This window comes from Mauremys reevesii, linkage group 4 (genome assembly GCF_016161935.1).
Source record: "Mauremys reevesii isolate NIE-2019 linkage group 4, ASM1616193v1, whole genome shotgun sequence".
NCBI classification, from domain to species: domain Eukaryota; kingdom Metazoa; phylum Chordata; order Testudines; family Geoemydidae; genus Mauremys; species Mauremys reevesii.
This window is the reverse complement of record NC_052626.1, coordinates 118,396,312-118,413,559: the sequence shown is the minus strand read 5'-3', so window position 1 is coordinate 118,413,559 and position 17,248 is coordinate 118,396,312. Positions and strand designations below refer to the sequence as shown.

The 17,248-nt window shown below is 59.4% G+C and overlaps 2 protein-coding genes across 2 annotated transcripts; one reads left to right on the top strand and one right to left on the bottom strand.

Moving 5' to 3' along the window:
* Nucleotides 1-1,043: 1,043 nt before the first annotated feature.
* On the top strand, nucleotides 1,044-6,689 carry TMEM216 (transmembrane protein 216). The gene is made up of 5 exons (XM_039533109.1): nucleotides 1,044-1,160; nucleotides 4,119-4,220; nucleotides 4,719-4,811; nucleotides 5,226-5,427; nucleotides 5,990-6,689. Exons 1-5 carry the CDS (start codon nucleotides 1,148-1,150, stop codon nucleotides 6,003-6,005), a joined length of 426 nt encoding a protein of 141 aa, XP_039389043.1. The 5' UTR covers nucleotides 1,044-1,147; the 3' UTR covers nucleotides 6,006-6,689.
* Nucleotides 6,690-7,066: 377 nt separating this feature from the next.
* On the bottom strand, nucleotides 7,067-14,192 carry LOC120402764 (fascin-like). Its single transcript, XM_039533108.1, has 7 exons — nucleotides 13,801-14,192; nucleotides 11,909-12,158; nucleotides 11,230-11,511; nucleotides 9,415-9,533; nucleotides 8,690-8,846; nucleotides 7,900-8,073; nucleotides 7,067-7,305 (listed from the first exon to the last, which is right to left on the bottom strand). The coding sequence occupies exons 1-7, from the start codon at nucleotides 14,119-14,121 to the stop codon at nucleotides 7,106-7,108; spliced, it is 1,503 nt and encodes a 500-aa protein (XP_039389042.1). The 5' UTR covers nucleotides 14,122-14,192; the 3' UTR covers nucleotides 7,067-7,105.
* Between the last annotated feature and the right edge of the window lie 3,056 nt (nucleotides 14,193-17,248).

The following is a 17,248-nucleotide window of genomic DNA, read 5'->3' as shown; positions in this document are numbered from 1 at the left end:
CACAGCCCTTGTTTCCCATGACATCTCGATCTTGGAGGGGTGAGAAGATAAAGCACTTGCTAGTCTAATGATCTCAGCTGGATGGAGAAACCCCTCAGCTTGCCAGTTAGCTGTGTTTTCAGCATTGCTTTATTTCTAAGCTGCCTGCTCCAGAGGAAGGGGTCTGGGTACTGTCTTGTGGTGATCAGAGCAGAGGGAGTACAGCTTAGGAGTTAGTTATTCAGAAATAAATTCCATAATTCAGAACCCATGGTATTTCCTTTTTCCAGACGCGCTGCGGGGCTGCACTGCTGTGGGGAAGAGGTTGGACAGTGACCCAACTATGCTGCTTAGGTGAAGGAAATGGGGGTCACCGGTGAGCAATGGGGATTACACCAATGCAGGGGGAGGGACATCTCCAAATGACCTGTGTTGTCTGTGGGTGGGGGTGCTGAAGGAGGGAGCAGGGCCTCATTGGGAAGCGGTGCCAGGGGTGCTGCAGAGTGACCAGCCTTGCTGTTAGAGAGGGAGATCAGGGTCCATAGGGGACTGTGAGGCCCCCAGTATTAGCCATGAGCCGCTGGATAGGAGCGAATGGCAGCGTTGCCAACTCTTGTGATGTGACAAGTCTTGTTATAAAGTTCCTAGAGGCAAGAGGCGGGGGGAGCATCGCAGTGGCGCCAGGCGCGGGTGGGCAAAGGCAACGAGCCACACAAACAGGAGACGGACTTCGAACCCAGGAGATGTTAAACCAATAATTATAATCAATGGGGTGGGGAAAGTGTCTGAGCCTGCAGGCTCGGGGGGTCCCTAGGCTGCGGGGGGGGGGGGCAAGGGGGTGTGGGCCTGCAGGCGCGGGAGGTCCCTAGGCTGCGGGGGGGGGCGAGGGTGTCTGAGCCTGCAGGCTCGGGAGGTCCCCCCGGGACAGTGGGGAGATGCCGGGACTCCGGGAGCTGGAGATTTGCGCAGAGCCCCCGCCCGGGGGGCCTGCCTCCGCCACCCAACGCTGCCGCCGCTGCCCAGCGCCCGGCGGGTCCTCCAGCACCATCGAGCCGCGGGGCTGAGCCGGATGGAGCGGCACGAGCCGCTCTGGCCCCGCACTTCCGCTTCCCTGGCCCGCGTTCCCGGAAGCGATGTCGCTGGGTGACAGTTTCCATGGAGATGGAAGATGGCGCCCAGAAGTAAGTGCGGGGCTGGGGGAGGGGGTCCCGGATTCCCTTCTCCCCCAGCCTGGTGCGTGGGACACCCCCCCCCCCCAGGAGCCTTCACCGAGTGCGGGGCGGCAGCATCCCTGGGGGGGGGGCAATTCCGGGGGCTTTGCCATGTGACTCCTAAACCTTGCGGGAAAGACACGTGACCTCCCCATTCCCACCTTTGGGGGCGCACGTCCCCCTGCCCCACCTTCTACATGGGATGCCACGTGACTCCGTCCTCGCGGGAAGGGCCCTTGACCTTCCCCTCCACGGGGGGGAGGGGCACGTCCCTTCCCCCAACCCATCCCAGAGGGGGGCACCTGGCTCCCTTTCCCCCGCCCCATGGACGGAGCTATGCCCCCACCCCCAGGTGGTGATGGAGAGAGTGTCCCTGCCCAATCGCCCCCTCCTGCGCCTTCAGGAGCTGGTTTAAAAACAAAACGAGCAGATTTTATATCTCAGGAAAGCACCGAGGGCCCCACCTCCCACACACCCAGATCCACTGACCCCGGCTGGCTCAAAGGGTGCTGAAAAGCAGCTCACCCTCAGAGCCCAGGCCTGGAAACTTCCCTGCAAAGCACAGAGCTACAGCCAGCAGGGGTGGAATGGAACCGGTCAGGGGTCAGGTTAGCTCTGGCACTGAGATCCATTCTCATCACTAACCTGATTATGATCTATCGGTACCTTGAAAACACTGCATACTACAGGGTTCTGTCATCTCACAGGCTTTAAGATCAGAAGGGACCATTATGATCATCTAGTCGGGTGGGAAAACATTTTGGCCCGAGGGCCACATCTGGTAATGGAAATTGTATGGAGGGCCATGAATGCTCACGAAATTGGGTGTTGGGGTGCAGGCTCCAGCTGGGGGTTGCGGGCTCTGGGGTGGAGCCAGATATGAGGAGTTCAGGGTGCAAGAGAGGGCTCTGGGTTCAGGGAGGGGGTTGCGTTGTGGGGGTACGGGCTCTGGTATGGGGCTGGGGATGAGGGGTTGGGAGCGCAGGAGGGTGCTCCGGGCTGGGACCAAGGGATTCGGAGGGCAGGAGGGGGATCAAGGCTGGGGCAAGTGGTTGGGGCATGGGAGGGGTCAGGGGTGCAGGCTCCAGGCAGTGCTTACCTCAAGCAGCTCCCGGAAGCAGTGACATGTCCTTCCCTCTGGCTCCTACGCGGAAGCGTAGCCAGGCGGCTTGGCGCGCTGCCCCATCCACAGGAGCTGCCCCTGCAACTCCCATTGTCTGTGGTTCCAATGAGAGCTGCGGGGGCAGTGCTTGAGGTGGGGGCAGCGTGCAGAGGCCCCTGGCTGCCTCTACGCATAAGAGCCAGAGCTGGGACATGCTGCTGGTTCCAGGAGCCGCGAGGAGCCATGGCACACGTGGAGCGGGGCAAGCCCCACACCCCGCTCCCTGGCAGAAGCTCAAGTGCTAGATTAAAACATCTGAAGGGGGAGGCTCCAGGCCGTAGTTTGCCCACCCCTGATCTAGTCTGACCCCCTGCACATTGCAGGCCACAGAACCTCACCAACCCACTCCTGAAATAGACCCCTAACCTCTTGAAGTCCTCAAATCATGGTTTAAAGACTTAAAGTCACACAGAATCCACCATTTACAGACATATTCGTGGGAACTTTATTTCACCCCAGTCAGAACAGAAGACAAGAGCTATGGGTCTCTGGCTTGTTACTTCCAAAACAACATGTTCTACTACTAAATGACCAGCCCACACTGATGAAAGCTTGTCTGCCACATCACTGCTGTTGGAGTCAGTGCTTCACCTTGGCCTGAAGCACCAAGCAGCTAGAAACAGCCAGCTTGGAGAGTGCGAAGCCAGCTCTTGCTGCTGAATTTCACTCCTTGTTGCCTGACACCCTGCTGTAATTTCACTCCTTGTTGCCTGACACCACATGGGGCATGTGGCACACTACTGTGCAGCTGGGCACGTGCAGGAGCTCTTTGATCTTAGTTGGGCCTGCTGCCCTGCCATGTTTTCTCTTTAAATACCAGTTTCCTGTTCTCAAAAATCCTCTTCCTGCCAAGGGTGGCACCAAGCAGAGGGAATAAAACCAAAATATAGTGGGGCAAGCTCCTGCCTGCAGACAGAAGGTGGAGAGGCTTAGAGAACCACACAGCCTGCTTCTAGCGGAGAAGAGTCGACCACGAAACGATGGCTGGAAGCTGAAGCTGGACAAATTCAAATTAGACAGTAGGCCGACGGTCCCAACAGTGAGGGGACAGAGCATGGGAAAAAACAACCCAGGAAGTGGGGGATTCCCATCACCTCTCTGGAAGATGCCTTAGTCAAACACAAGTTACTGGACTCATGCCAGATGTGAGGTCAGCCCCAAGTGGCAGCTTGCCCGGCCTCTGGGGTAACTTGGCAACCTGTGCTCTACAGGAGGTCAGACTCAGCGATCCCTTCTGGCCTGAGACACTGTGAAATCACAATAGCACCCAGCAGCCCCAGCTGAGATCAGGGCTCCATTATGCTGCACTAATCCATTGCAAGAACCAGCCCCTGCCTTAGTGAAACAAAATAGACAAAAGCTGGGAGAAAGGCTGAGGCCCAGAGAGACTCAGGGTCAGATTTTGAGGTGCCTAAAGAGGCAGGTGAGCACCTGTCTACATCTTTAGGTACCTACATCTCTTTGTAAGTCTGCACTCAGAGGCTTGCCCAGGGTCATGGAAGGAGCCTGTTGCAGAGCTGGGAAAGGATCCAGGCCAGTACCTTGACCACCTATTCTCTCAATCAGTCCCTTGTGTTCAGCGTATCTCAGAGAGCCAGACAATCCCTCATCCTACAAGGTCAGGGCTCCCATGGGGAGTTAGGGGTTAATGTAGCTCAGGCACTTCTGGCTTCCTCTGCCCCCTTTGCGGGGAGGAATGAGGCCGGGAGGCCTGCATTGGGAGCAGCACCTTGCCCATTCATGCTGTTCATCTGCCCATCCCCTAGGCCGCCAGCTCTCCTCTACACCGCTGGAAATCCTGCTCTTCCTCAATGGATGGTATTATGCCACTTACTTCCTCCTGGAGATCTTCATATTCGTCTATAAAGGTGAGTTCCCTCCGCTGCCATTCCAGCCTCCATTTCAGATCACCACAGACTACTACGGAACAGCCTTTGGCAGCAGGGCTGCCTGTGGCATCAAGTGCCACTTGACTGAGGGCAAGGCAGGCAGGACAAGCCCAGTGGCGTACCAGCTACCTTATTGCACCCAAGCCCCTCAGGCCTCCCAGCCCATTGCAGGGCTGCATCTGGTGGGAGGAGGAGTAAGAGGAAGCCATTAGCATTTGGCTCTGATGCTGTGCAAGGGCCGGGACCCATTAGATGAGCCACTATCTGCACTGCATTTCTGTGGTCCTGCTGGCACCTCTCTGGGGCTCTCCCCCAGACTTGCTATCCCTGGAGGAAGGCCTTCAGGCTGAGAACCACTAGCTATTTACAGCCATCTCCCCTTCCTTAGGGGCCTGTCCTGGTGAGGGACAGTGGCACCCCAGAAAGAGGGTTTGGAGGCCTTGTGCGCGTCCTGAAACAGGTGACTTGTGTCCACAGGGCTGCTGTTACCATACCCCTCTGCCAACCTGGCCCTGGATCTGGTCATGCTCTTCCTATACCTCGGCATTGAAGTCACTCGGATATTTTTTGGTGAGTGCCTAAGATCTGGAACAACAGGGTGAGCAGCCCCTGGGGGCAAACAGCTCTCAGAGGGCTGGACTGGTGCCTGATTTCACTGGGCCGCCAAGCAACCAGCACATGACTGAATTTGGTCACTCAGCTTGGAGATGGATCAGTGCCTAGAGCTGAAGAGCTCTTTGCCGGAGCCAGCCGGGTCTCTGGACCAGGGGCCAGATTGGAGCCAGAGGCCTAGAGAGGAAAGGCTCCATGTCCCATTCCTTGCCCTTGGGCTGGATTGGAGCCTGTGCCCTAGAGGGGATAGGCTCCATATCCCAATCCCCCAGCAGTCTGTCCCCCCAGTTGTGCCCCTCCAGGAAGCTGCGTGCGTGGATGGCTGCAGGGCAGGGAGCGGTTGCCTTACTAACTAACTGTGCCACGTGGCAGGCTCCAAGGGGAACCTGTGCCAGCGGAAGGTGCCGCTCTCCATCAGTCTGGCCTTGACATTCCCAGCGGCAGTGATGGCGGCCTATTATCTGCTGCTGCAGACCTACGCCCTGCGGCTGGAGGCCATCCTCAATGCCATCCTGCTGCTCTTCTACGCTGTCGAGCTTCTCCTGGGCATCCTCACCCTGGCCTCCTTCTCCAGGTACCCCCCCACCCCCTCCTGCCCTGGGAGGCACTGGGAGACTGAGCAGGAGTGGGCAGCGTCTGGAGGGGTAACGTGGGAGGAGCTGGGGTGGACAAACTGTCCAGGAGGGAGACAGGATCCAAGGGGCGAAAAAGCACTGGGGTTGGAGGAGACTGGACCATTCATGGGCTAGTGGAAATGAGGGAATAACTAGGTTATGGGCAAAGAGGGAGGCTGTGGTGGAGACAGGATGAGAGAGGGAAAGTGAGGAGAGAAAACCCTGATGATACAAACAGAGAAAGGCTGGGCAGGTGGTTCATGCACACGCCTGGGGATCAGGACTCCTGGGTGCCATTCCTGACTACCCCTGCCTCCATTTCCTCATCTGCAGTCCTCTCCTCTGATTGGCTACTACGAGGACAGATTCCCAGGGGGGTGGGGAAGCAGTTAGGAGACAGGGTTGCCCAGGGATGTGAGGGAAGGTCCCCCCCCAGCCAGAGCTGTGTGCAGGGTGGGGTTGGAGAGGCTGCTGAGGGTCTGCTACTGATGGCCAGGTTCTCGCCTGTTTATCTCCCTCTAGGGTGGATTCATACTAAGGCTCCATCCAGGCTGTTCCAGGCCAGACAAGGCGACGTGTTGCCCCAGCGCCTGGGACCGAGGCCACACATTCCCTCCCTCCATGGCTGGTCTGATGGCTGCGTCTCAGCCCCTCGGAGCACAGGTAGACCCAGCCACAGCCTCGTTCCACATCAGCCCCTCCTGGGCAGGAAGCCAACACTGGAAGCCCAGCGACTTGGAGAGAGACTTTAACTCACATCCCACTCCTGGTGCCTCATGAAGCAGCCATTCCGTGTGCCCAGGCATCACTCACCCGCTGCAGGCACTGCCCTCCCCTACCTGCCTGGCAGTCGGGGGGAAGAGGGGGAGAGGCTGCTGGGAGCTGTCATGGATTCTATTCCAGCCCCTACAGCCAGGGCTTAGAGTTTGTCCGAGCCCACATACACAAGGCCAGGTGGCCCCTGGCCCAGACCACACCCCCATGGATCATGCCTGCACCTTCTGTGTCCTCCCATTTCAGCACAGGGGCAGACACCCAGGGCCCCCCCCATAAGTATTAATAAGCTCCTGTCTATCGCATGTGTGACTGATTGGGAGGTGCTTCCACCCGCTCCCCCAGATTCAGTGTTATTTGCTGTAGCAGTGACTCGTTGCACTTTCCCCCCTCCTCTGGCATCCTCCGAATCAATACTATTTTCCGATAAATATTTATTTTTCTGCTACTGCTGCTGCCTGGAGCCTTTTCATTAGAGTAGGGCTTCCCCCAGGGGGCAGCAAGGAGGCACCTCCCTCCCTGGGCCACTAGGGGGCAGCAACAACCAGCCTGCTCCCACTTCAGGGCACATGAATGCTCCCTGCTCCACAGAGCACTGCTCTGGCTGGGAGAAGCACCTTCAATTCTCCTCCCTCCCCCTGGGCCACATCTCCTCCCAGCAGCCGGCTCCAGGTGGCAGGCCAGGCCCATGCCAGCCTGCACTGGCTGCTCCAGCCTGGACCCACTCTCCAGGCAGCAGGAAGGATACCGACAGTGAGGAGAGATGGGCAATGACTGGGTGGCAGCAGGAGGGGAGGGGTCCCAGCAACAGGCTGGCAGCGCTTGGACAGCAGAAGAGAAGTTTATTTCAGGGGCTAGAGATGCTCAGTAGCGGAAGGGCGTGGCAGAGGCTGCGTTTGAGGCGCCTGCCCACAGGCGGCCCCCCGCCTCCGCCACCAGGTACTTGCTGTTGGGAGCCTTCAGCACAAGGCAGCTGGAGGAGACGAACTGGAGAGTGAAGTTGCTGGGGTGGTCTCCACTCGCCATGACCAGCCCGTCCTGCTCCAGGTTCCAGTACTTGTTGGCTGTGGGCCAAAGGGAGCAGTTAGGGCCAGGTGACGTGGGTCATGGCGGAGGGGGCAGCCAGAGCACACTTGTAACCTGCAGGAGGTGCTGCCGCAGGATGTTATGGGTGGGAGCACGCCAGGAGATGGACACCAGAGCCTTGCTGCAGAGCGGACACTAGCTGGGGCCAGCATGGATTCTGCTCCTAGAAGGATTATGGGAGGGGTAGGTGGCACTTCCCTCTTTCCTCTGAAGTGCTGGCTACTGAACCAGTTGGGAAGGGGAGGAGCTGGGGGGCTTTAGCAGCTCATTGACTGTCCCCCCAGTGATGGAAGAGGGCATTTCCAGCCTGGGCAGGGGTACCCTGGGCAACCCCCCTTTCTAAGACATGGCCAAGGGCCCCTCCCCCCACCTCCAGTCACATTGCCCTAGCACCTCCATCCCCAGGGATACCCCAGTGCCTGACACACCCTTATCACCCTGCACTCCCACACTTCAGCCCTGGCACAGATCCCCTGCCTCCTCCCCCCATGCCTGGTACTCCCCAGCCCCTGGTATCCCCAACCCCCTGGCGTCTCCACGCCCCAGACCCTGGCAGGAACCCTGTGCCGCACCAACTCTGAAGTGGCAGAAGCCGTCCTCGCTGAGCGTCAGGGTGCTGGCATCGTAGGCTGGTCGGTTTCCATCCAAGCGCTGCGTCCCGGGGAACAGCCCCACGAAGCCAGCCTCGCTCTGCAGAATCAGCAGGGGCCGGTTCACCAGCAGCAGCAGGAACTCCTCCTCCTTGCCTGAGGGCACAGACCCCAGCAAGCAGCGTTAGCTCCAGCTGGCCCCACACGGGGCACGGGATGGAGGCTACCGGCCCTGCAGAGGCGCTGTGCGGAGGCAGAAAGGGCCAAAGCTCTGTCAAGTCAGGTCAGGAGGGGCTGCTGCTGAGAACCAGCCCTTCGGTCTATGGGGCAGGCCAGGGCCCACTCCCCCGGGGATGGCAGGAATGGGGGTGATGCTCTAGAGCAGGGCCCTGGACCTCCTCTGCCCCACCCCTCCAGGGCAGGGATCGAGCAGAGAGGCCAAAGCTGCTGTGCGCCCAAAATCACCATCGCTGCTGGAGAGCAAGCCCTGGAAACGGATGCTCTCCTTGCAGGGCAGGCCTGGCCCCTGCCCCAGGGCCTCCTCATTCCAAGGACCCTGGCTGCAACCAAGGGAGGCAGTTAGTGCCAGTGATCTGGGCAGACACACCCTGGCCTCACATCACGTGAGCCCCAGAACAGCCACTGCATGGGAGGGATTTATCATTGCCGCCCCAGGGCAGGATGGGAGGCGTGGGGCAGAGAGGTGAAGGGTTTCTATCGCATTGCCAACCCCCCTCCCCAATTAGGGGTATCGGCTGTGTCCTGCTCCTACCTGCCGCCTCGGGCACCAGCAGCAGCTGCCCATTGGGCCTGGTGGCCATGTGTCTGCCGTCAGCCATTTGCAGGGTCACCCTCTGCTCCCGGTACTGGAGTGAGAACCAGACCCCCTTGTCCTGGGTGCTGGTGCTCACCACAGAGTCCTTGGGGCCCTGCAAGGAGACAGCATTAGGGGGTGGGGATGGGTGCTCAGCCCTCACCTTCCCCCTTTGGGGGAGACCAGGAGCTGCTTCCGTTCCTAGTGGGGGTCAGGCCACAGGCCCAGTCCTTTGAGCCATGTTCCTCTGCCACCACCTGATGCCCCCCCAAGAGAGGGGCAAACATGGCTCTGAGGCAGGGCTAAGGAGGGCACCAGCTGGGCACAGGGCTGGGCAGAGGAGGGACAGAGGAACTGAGATTCAAAGCTCTCCTGCCCAGGCCACGGAGCAAGGGGGTTTAACCCCTAACCTGCTGGCACCTTCTGAATAGGCCACTCCTGGAACGGGGCACACTCTAGCTAGTGGCTGGGATTGGATAGCAGGGCAGGGGAGAGCCAGGGCCAGCCTGCCCTGTGCTGGCAGTTGCCTACATCCCTGTCCCAGCGATGCGTTCGCCCCCTGCTGGTGGATCGCCAGAGCTGCACTGCGGCAGGCAGCACGCTGCAGGACACAGCCGGTGGGTCTGTCGATCTCCCCCCATGGGGGGGATCTGTGCCAATCCCCTGGCTCTGGCCACACTCACTGCGGCGAGGTAGGTGCCGGAGGAGCTGCGAAAGCAGGCCTGCTTGGTGACATCGTTCAGCAGCAGCTGGAAAATCTCTGTGTTGCCGACGGACATGGCGTTGGCATAGATGTCAGCCCCTGCGGGCAGCAAGAGACACATGGTAAAAGGGCGGGCAGTGTGGTGCCAGCCCGAAGAATCAATAATGCCCTCCCCATGGCCCAGAAGGGCCAGTATGTGTACCACTGCTGCCCTCTGCTGGCTGCAGCCGGACCTACTCCACTCATGGCAACTTCCATCCACCACAGCAGATGGGGACACGTTGACCCTGTGAAGAGATCCCAAGGGCTAACTGGCACCCTGTGGCTGCCCACATAATGCAGAGCCCCCTTGAAAATGTGACTGGAGGGTAATTAATAATGGGACACCTGCCTGAGGCTGCAGGCAGACAGCCTGAAACAACAGCTAGGAAAGCTGATGCAGCAGCTAGATGGACCGTTAAGCATGAAACCTACTGTCTGTCTGTCAATGCCAAACCCCACTGGCCATCTTCAACATGTGGGGGCAGCCCAGTATACAATGCTTTTCACAAAATAAACAGCACAGTGCAGATTTCCATATTCCACTGGGTGCAATATTGCAAACGACTTGCATCTTTGTCAGAGACTACTGGATTTTGCTGCAGAATTCACATCACGCCGTAGTTTAATACAGATAACAACAATAGGGGCCTGAACCAAGATCAGGCCCCATTGTGCTAGGGGCTGTACAGACACAGTGACAGTCCCTGCCCTGCAGATCTGACTGTTTCACTACACAAACACGGGAGAAAGGAAGGAATGTTATATCCATTTTGCACATAGGGAACAGAGGCCTAGAGAGATGCAGTGACTTGAGCTAGGTCCCACAGGGAGCCAGGAAACGAACCCAGCTCCCAGTCCAGTGCTGCAACCACTAGGCCTTCTATGTGCAGCGTGCCCCAGAGTATATGGGGCCTGGCTGCCAGGTCTGCTCCTGCTGCAGCATGTGCTGCCTATCCAGAGAGCAGCCTGGAGGTGGGGTGGGGCGGGGCTGGAGTGGGAGTAGCAGCCAGGGGTGGCTCCAGGCACCAGCACACCAAGCGCGTGCCTGCGGTGGCAAGCAGAGGGGGGCGCCGGGGTGGCATGCCAGTCGCCGTGAGGGCAGCAGTCAGGCTGCCTTCCGTGGCATGCCTGCGGGAGGTCCGCCGGTCCAGCGGTTTCGGTGTCAATTCAGTGGTGGGTACACCGAAGGCGCAGGACCGGTGGACCTCCTGCAGGCATGCCGCCAAATCCGCATTACCAGTGGACCTGCCTCAGGCATGCCGCCAGGGGCGGCTCTAGAAAGTAGGCTGCCCCAAGCAGCGCGGAGCGCTGCGCCGCCCTTCCCCGGTCCCGCGGCGGGTCCCCTCTTCCCGCGGCTCTGGTTGAGCTCCTGCCGGCATGCCTGCTGCAGGTCCACCGGAGCCCGGGACCAGCGGACCTGCCGCAGTCATGCCTGCGGGAGCTCAACCGGAGCTGCGGGAAGACGGGACCCGCCGCAGTCATGCCTGTGGCAGGTCCGCTCTTTCCGGGCTCCGGTGGACCTGCCGCAGGCATGCCGGCGGGAGCTCAACCGGAGCCAAATGCCGTCCCCCCGGGAAACGGCCGCCCCAAGTGCCTGCTTGGCGCGCTGGGGTCTAGAGCCGCCCCTGCATGCCGCCGAAAGCCGCCGTGCTTGGGACAGCAAAATACATAGAGCCGCCCCGGTAGCAGGAGCCAGCAGGCCAAGTGGTACCATCTGGATGCAGCACCGGGTTCCCCACCCTGCCCCACTCACCTGGCCTGCAGCAGACAAAGCGGCCCCCGGCGAAGGTGCGCAGCGAGACCTGTGCAGCGCTGGGCTCCAGAGCAAAGAGCTCGTCACGCCCCGGCTTGTCCGTCTTGAAGGTCTTGACGGTGCCCTCGCGCCCAGTCAGGTACCTGCCGTCCGCGTCGCGCAGGGCCAGCAGCCCTCCCCGGAGCTCCAGGGAGTAGAGCGTCTGAGGGGACAGCTCGGCCTGTAGTGAGCCGTCGGCAGCCAGGAGGCTCCCAGCTCCGCTCCGCAGCCCGTACTTCTTCTCTAGAGACAGGGCAGGGAGGCAACGTTAGAGAGTGAGTCACCCTGGCACCACGCTCCAGTGCCGCTGGCCTAACAGCCCTCGGAGCTGTACAGGATCCGAGCCACTGGCAATCCCAGTAATGCTGTGAGCCTGAGGGACACGTGCAATGGACCAGCACGCACCTCACCTCATTTACACCTACATTCCCCATCCCATCCTGGTGCCCTGGCCTCCCACATCCTTCCCCACCCACCCCAGCGCCCAATACCCCACTACTCCCCTGCTCACATCTTCCCCCTTCCCTCTGATCTGCTCCCACATGGCACCCCCACCCCCTTACTCTCCAGTACCTCCCCTCAGCTCCCCCCACCCCAGCAGGGCAGAGCACCCCTGAGGCAGCAGGGAGGGGCTGCCTACCTTTGAGGTCGAAGTGGAGGGTGACGACGGCCTCGGGCCCCCAGGGCAGATCGCGGTCGCAGCGCATGTGCCCAGTCTGCTGGTCGCAGCGCATGTAGCGCTGCTTGCCAGGGTTCAGCATGTGCCCGTTGGGGTGCTGGGCCAGGTGCAGGCTCCACTTCTCGCCCTCGCTCACGGTCTGGGCAAAGCAGGTGACGTTGTCCTCGGCCCCGCCCAGGTAGCGCTGGGAGAGCTCACACTGCAGGGACACCTGCCAGGAGGGGCAGCCCATCAGTGCCAGGGCGGGGTGGGTACAGACAGGTCTCCCCTGTGGGCAAAGCACATACCCAGGCAAGGCGGGGCCAGTGCCAGCATGGCTTGGGGGGCAGTGCTGGCTCCTCCAGTGCAGACCCCAGCACAGCACTCGAGGGCCCCAGTATGCGTGTGGGAGCCTGGGGGGGGGGAGCCACAGGAAGACCTGGGTGTGTCAGTACATGGAGGAGAGAAGCCGGCACTGTCACATGAGCCACGCTCAGGAGCCAGAGGGGCCAAGCTGGCTGGAAGAGGACCCAGGAGAGCGGTACGTAGACCTCTCCCATCTGGGCTGCAGTGCAGGAAGGGAGCCCCAGGGGCACCCACGTCCTTACCTTCTGTGGGACCAGGGACCTGCAGGATCCCCCATCTCCTTGGTAAAGTGGAGGTGGGAAATCCTCAGGGCCCGTATGTCTGAGGAGAGGATGTCTGGGCCTCGGAGCACAGCAGCGCCCCCAGCTGGGTCCCTCTGTCCGTGCTGACACGTGAGCTTTGATGGCTCATCTTCTGCCTGCTCTTCAGCCCAACCCATGGGCAGGACCCGCTTGACCCCAAGACCCCTGAGCCATCATGCCCCTGGCTCCGCTTCAGCCCACATCCAAAGTGACTCAGTCAGTCCCAGCTCAGGGGCTCCACCCACCCATCATGCCGGCCCCATGGCTTGTTCGGAGGCTCCCAGCCATGGCATCTGAGACATGGGCTCCTGCCCCACTGCGCCACCAGGTTGAGATGCCTACAACATATCTGCCTCAGACCCCTCAGCAGCTGGCCCATGGGAAGGCTTTTGGTCACTACCAGCCCCAGTCAGACTCCAGTCACTGGCCTGGAGGCAAAAAGTGCCTCCCCCTCCCTGGAGCTTACAGTGGGACCAGCACCCTAAAAGCAGGCCCCGAGCCAACTGGCCCTCAGGGAGCACCCAGTCACCTCCAGCCAGGGACTTGCGCTGTAGTGACACAGCGACTGTGCCCACAGAAAAGGGGAATTCTTGGGGGATGTGTGGCCCCCTGGTGGCTGCAGGGTAGAGGATCTGAGCAGGCACAGGACTAACTTCCTTCCCAACTCACAGATGTGGTGGGGAGGGGGGACAGAGATGAGCTCACCCATCCTGTGTTGTAGAGACCCACTACTGGTGGGCTGAGGCCATGGTCATTCTCCAATATAGCACAGTGGCCCTAAGGCCTCGGCCAGAGCAGAGAGGTTGCTCAGTGGGAGAGCTAATTCTGAGTTGACATGGCACCCGAGCTCATCTGCACTCCCCCGTGCCCTGGCTCAGTGCAAGGACCCCCATTGATCTGCAGGGAGCCCCTTGGCATTGATGATGTTTGCCAGTTGAGCCCCAGCCAGCTTTGCTCCTGCCCCAGCTATCAGGTCCCCCTAGGCGGGATGCTGGGGGATTGCCCATTGGGAGGGCAGGGGGCTGCGGGCTCTACTGTCAGATGGGCTGATATGGCAGCAGCAAGTGGGTGCTAGGTGCTGGTGCAGGTGGGGGCTCACACCTTGCCCTCAGGTCTTGCCGCAGCAGGAGGGGGACTCAGGCTCAGTGGAGCTGGTGCCTGGGGTGTGGGGCAATGGGGAGCTCTGGGGGGGTGGAGTTTGCACACCTTGCCATCTGGGTACTGCCGCAGCAGGAAGAGGGCACCCGGGCCCGGGCTCTCCTGGTCACAGGTGACTTTGCCGTTGGGATCAGCTGCCAGGAAGCGCTGCAGGGAGCTGAGCAGATGAAGCCTCTGCCCACTCTCCTCAGCTTGCCCGGCCGCCCCAGCTCCCTGTGAGGGCACGAAGCGCAGCATCCAGACCTGGCGGAGCCGCAGCACCAAGCCCGTGGCCACCACCTGGAAGCGGAAAGGCTCAGCGCTCAGGTACCGGTTGGCAGCATTGATAAGGCCACAGGCCAGAGAGGGAGGTACAATGGAGTTAGCCATGGGGCTCTGATCACTCTCACTCGTCCCACCTGGGCTGCTATATGGCACTGGTACTGCTCAGACACGCCCACAACAATGGGCACCAGGCAACTGGGCAGTCACTGCATAGGCCCCACCCCCCAGCACTAGCCCCACCCACTCCACAGCTCCACCCCCACACATCTAGTTCCATTCACACCCTGGCTCCACCCTCACCTTATAAGCCCCACTCAGGCGCTCATGGCTTCACCCCCAACATGCACACATCACTAACGGAGCAGCATCCACAGTGGAGGGGCCATAGCCATGCTCCATCCCTACAACCTAGGGGGATGTTATACTTGCTGGTAACGGCTTTGCCCCCAGCCCTCTCAGGGACCTCAGCCCAACCCCCACCCTGGGTTAGGAGCAGAACCCCTCCCCCAGGCCCTCCAGCTGCAGCTTTCGACTCCAACCCCAAGTGCTGCTAAGGCCAAGCTGGTGGCAGGTAAGGACACCCTGCCCCAGGCCCCTGGGGGAGGGAACAGGAGACAGTGAAGCCATTGAGAACAAGAGTGCACATGCCACCCCAGGGCAAGTGTGTCAGCCAGCTCCTCTCTTCCTGCAGGCTCCAGAGCATCTCTGTGACAGCCCCAATTATTGGGGGGATGGAAAGTTCGAGGGCCAATAGCTGACATCAGAGCCACAGCATCTCATGGTCCCACGGAAGTGCTAGAAGAGGACAAGATTGAGCCTTGCAAGACTTCAGGGAGGGCCTCAGAGTATCAGCCGCAGCTGCCCATCCTCCTGCGATCCCCAGAATGACCAGAGTCAGTTCAGGCTGCCCCAGCCCCTCTGGCCTGGGCTCACAGGCAGGACTTCACACTCACCAGGTGAAAGGCAGCAGACTGAGCAGTGTGAGTACAGACACCTGACCTCTGGCCACAGCCTAAAGCTCAGTGCTACCACACCTGGTCTGAAGGGCGCAGGGCTAGGAGATGCAGTCTGATCACCACTGGCACTTCAGCCATACCTGGGAAAGAGGCCTGAAAGGGCAGCAGCTTACAAGACTGGTACCATGCAGGGCTGCTTTCTTGATCGCTGCCTGAAGGATGCCTCGGAGAGGCAGGCAGGCTGTTTCTCTGCAGGAGCCACCAGCTAGCCCTCATCATCCCTGGTGGGACCCATTTCACATGTGACCTGAACGTCCCTCAGCTTCCCAGGACCTCAGTGATTGGTCCAAACTCCACGAAGGTATTGTACCCTGGGGCCCAGCACATAACATCCCAGGGGCCGTCACACTGGGGCCAGACGGAGCAGCCCTGCATCTGTCTTGTTACATGTGCTCCGATCTACCAGCTCAGAGGGGCTCTGACTTTTTCTCAGCACGGTGGCAGAGGATTCACATTCAGTTTCTACCCATCACTCTGGGGGGCTCTCACTGGACTTCACATGTAGCTGGTCAATGTAGGTGCAAAAATCACAGCAAGGCAGGGCAACTGACTCCTATCATAGCATATACTTCCCTCCTTGCCTCTTCCTCCCCCAAATCCTGCTGAGGGCCACAGCTCCTTCAGCATGGGGAAGGGGACTGCCCCCAACAATAGAGTCATTGAGTCAGAGTTCAAGGCCAGAAGGGGCCACCAGATCACCCAGCCTGACCTGTATGCTCCAGGCCATCACCACCAGCCTAACTGGATGTGCTCCATTCTCTCCTTCCCCACTAGCTTGGGTCTCCCTCCCTCCTCACACATACACGCACCACAACATGGTGCTTAACTAACCAAGAACCAGTTCATAACTGACACCAAGTCCCAACCCCTTGTGCAGGGCTGCCAGAAGCCTGCATTAGCCAAATGTCTTCCTTTTACAAGGAACCACCCCAGAAATTCAACTTGGGAAGGGGCCAATCCGGTCTCACGTAGTCCATCAGTATTGGTCCCAACAGGACATCATCTAGGAATTTGTCCCGTGTCTAGTTTTAGGTGTCTTCAGGGGTGGGGTTTCCCCAACTTCCCCATGGAGATTGTTCTGCAGATCTCAACTCTGTGTGGTCCTCTCCATAGGGAAGTCTGCAACTAGCCTTCTGCCATACCTCGCTTGAGAACTACCTCCAGCTCTGCAAACACTCCTCCAATCCACCCTACAGCTCATGTTAGCTGCTTTAGCCAGAGAGCTGCCTCAGGGAGGGATCAGAAGAGATGTTCTTGAGGGAGGAGAGTTTCGAGGAGACTCGAAAGGGTTTTTAGGTTACCTGATATTTTGCATGGTGATGAGGTCTCTTGCACCCATTGTAACAGCAGGATTCCAGCCCGAGCCAAAGGCTCTGAGCAGCAGCCAGGAGAGGGAGGATTTTGACTAGGACCAGGCGTGGCAGAGATGTAGGAATCTGTAGGTGGTTTCAAATGGCGCAGGCCATGCCTATGAACTCCATAGCAGTCACAGCCCCAGGGGGGCATGGGGGAACCTCTGCTCCCACTGGCCGCAACTCCAGCTACAGAAAGTTCCACACATTATAAAAAGCCGTCGCCAAAAACAATTTCCCAACCAAAAAACCCCCATTAAGATTGTAAAGGAACCATGAAGCTGCCCTCTGGCAATGAAATCATTAAGCACTTGAAAACCAGGAAACATAGAGATAGGTTTAAAAGGTTTGAATAGCACGATTTTAGAACACTGTAGTTCAAAGACATAGAAGCCAGCCGTTCTGGGAATTCTAAGTACAGTCACCAATCTTAACAGTGTCCCCAACTACCATCTACTTCTGAACCATGGACCACAGACCATCACCACGCTGCAGAAAACAGCCACTACACTGCCCCCAATGCTGGCAGTATGAGACAAAACCCCCACATTACCCTACACATGATCTATCCAATATCCTGTCCTCATCCACTAAAAAGAGCTCTGCCCCAGTCACTCTCCCAAAGAAACCCAAGGCCCCCACAACAATCCAGATCCAAGCCAAGGCCAACTTTCCCTACATTCATCATGGACATACAGGCCACCATCCCTTGATACAGGGGACTAGACCATCAACAGAAGTCTATTATTGTAATGCGAGCACTCACCAGAGAAAACAGCTGACAGTGGGTAGGTGGCCAGGGGAGGGTAATGGAAGGCGAGGGGGGCCATTTGCGTAGACATGTACACCACAGTGTTTATTTCC

What these genes read in the sequence shown, in the direction of transcription:
- LOC120402764 (XM_039533108.1), bottom strand. Translation starts at nt 14,121, where the DNA reads ATGGCTAACTCCATTGTACCTCCCTCTCTGGCCTGTGGCCTTATCAAT. An exon ending in GGCAGTACCCAGATGGCAAG is followed by an intron (nt 12,159 to 13,800) that starts GTGTGCAAACTC and finishes CCCTCCTGGCAG; the next exon opens with GTGTCCCTGCAGTGTGAGCT. An exon ending in CCTCCACTTCGACCTCAAAG is followed by an intron (nt 11,512 to 11,908) that starts GTAGGCAGCCCC and finishes CCCTGTCTCTAG; the next exon opens with AGAAGAAGTACGGGCTGCGG.
- TMEM216 (XM_039533109.1), top strand. An exon ending in CTTCATATTCGTCTATAAAG is followed by an intron (nt 4,221 to 4,718) that starts GTGAGTTCCCTC and finishes TTGTGTCCACAG; the next exon opens with GGCTGCTGTTACCATACCCC. An exon ending in AGTCACTCGGATATTTTTTG is followed by an intron (nt 4,812 to 5,225) that starts GTGAGTGCCTAA and finishes GCCACGTGGCAG; the next exon opens with GCTCCAAGGGGAACCTGTGC.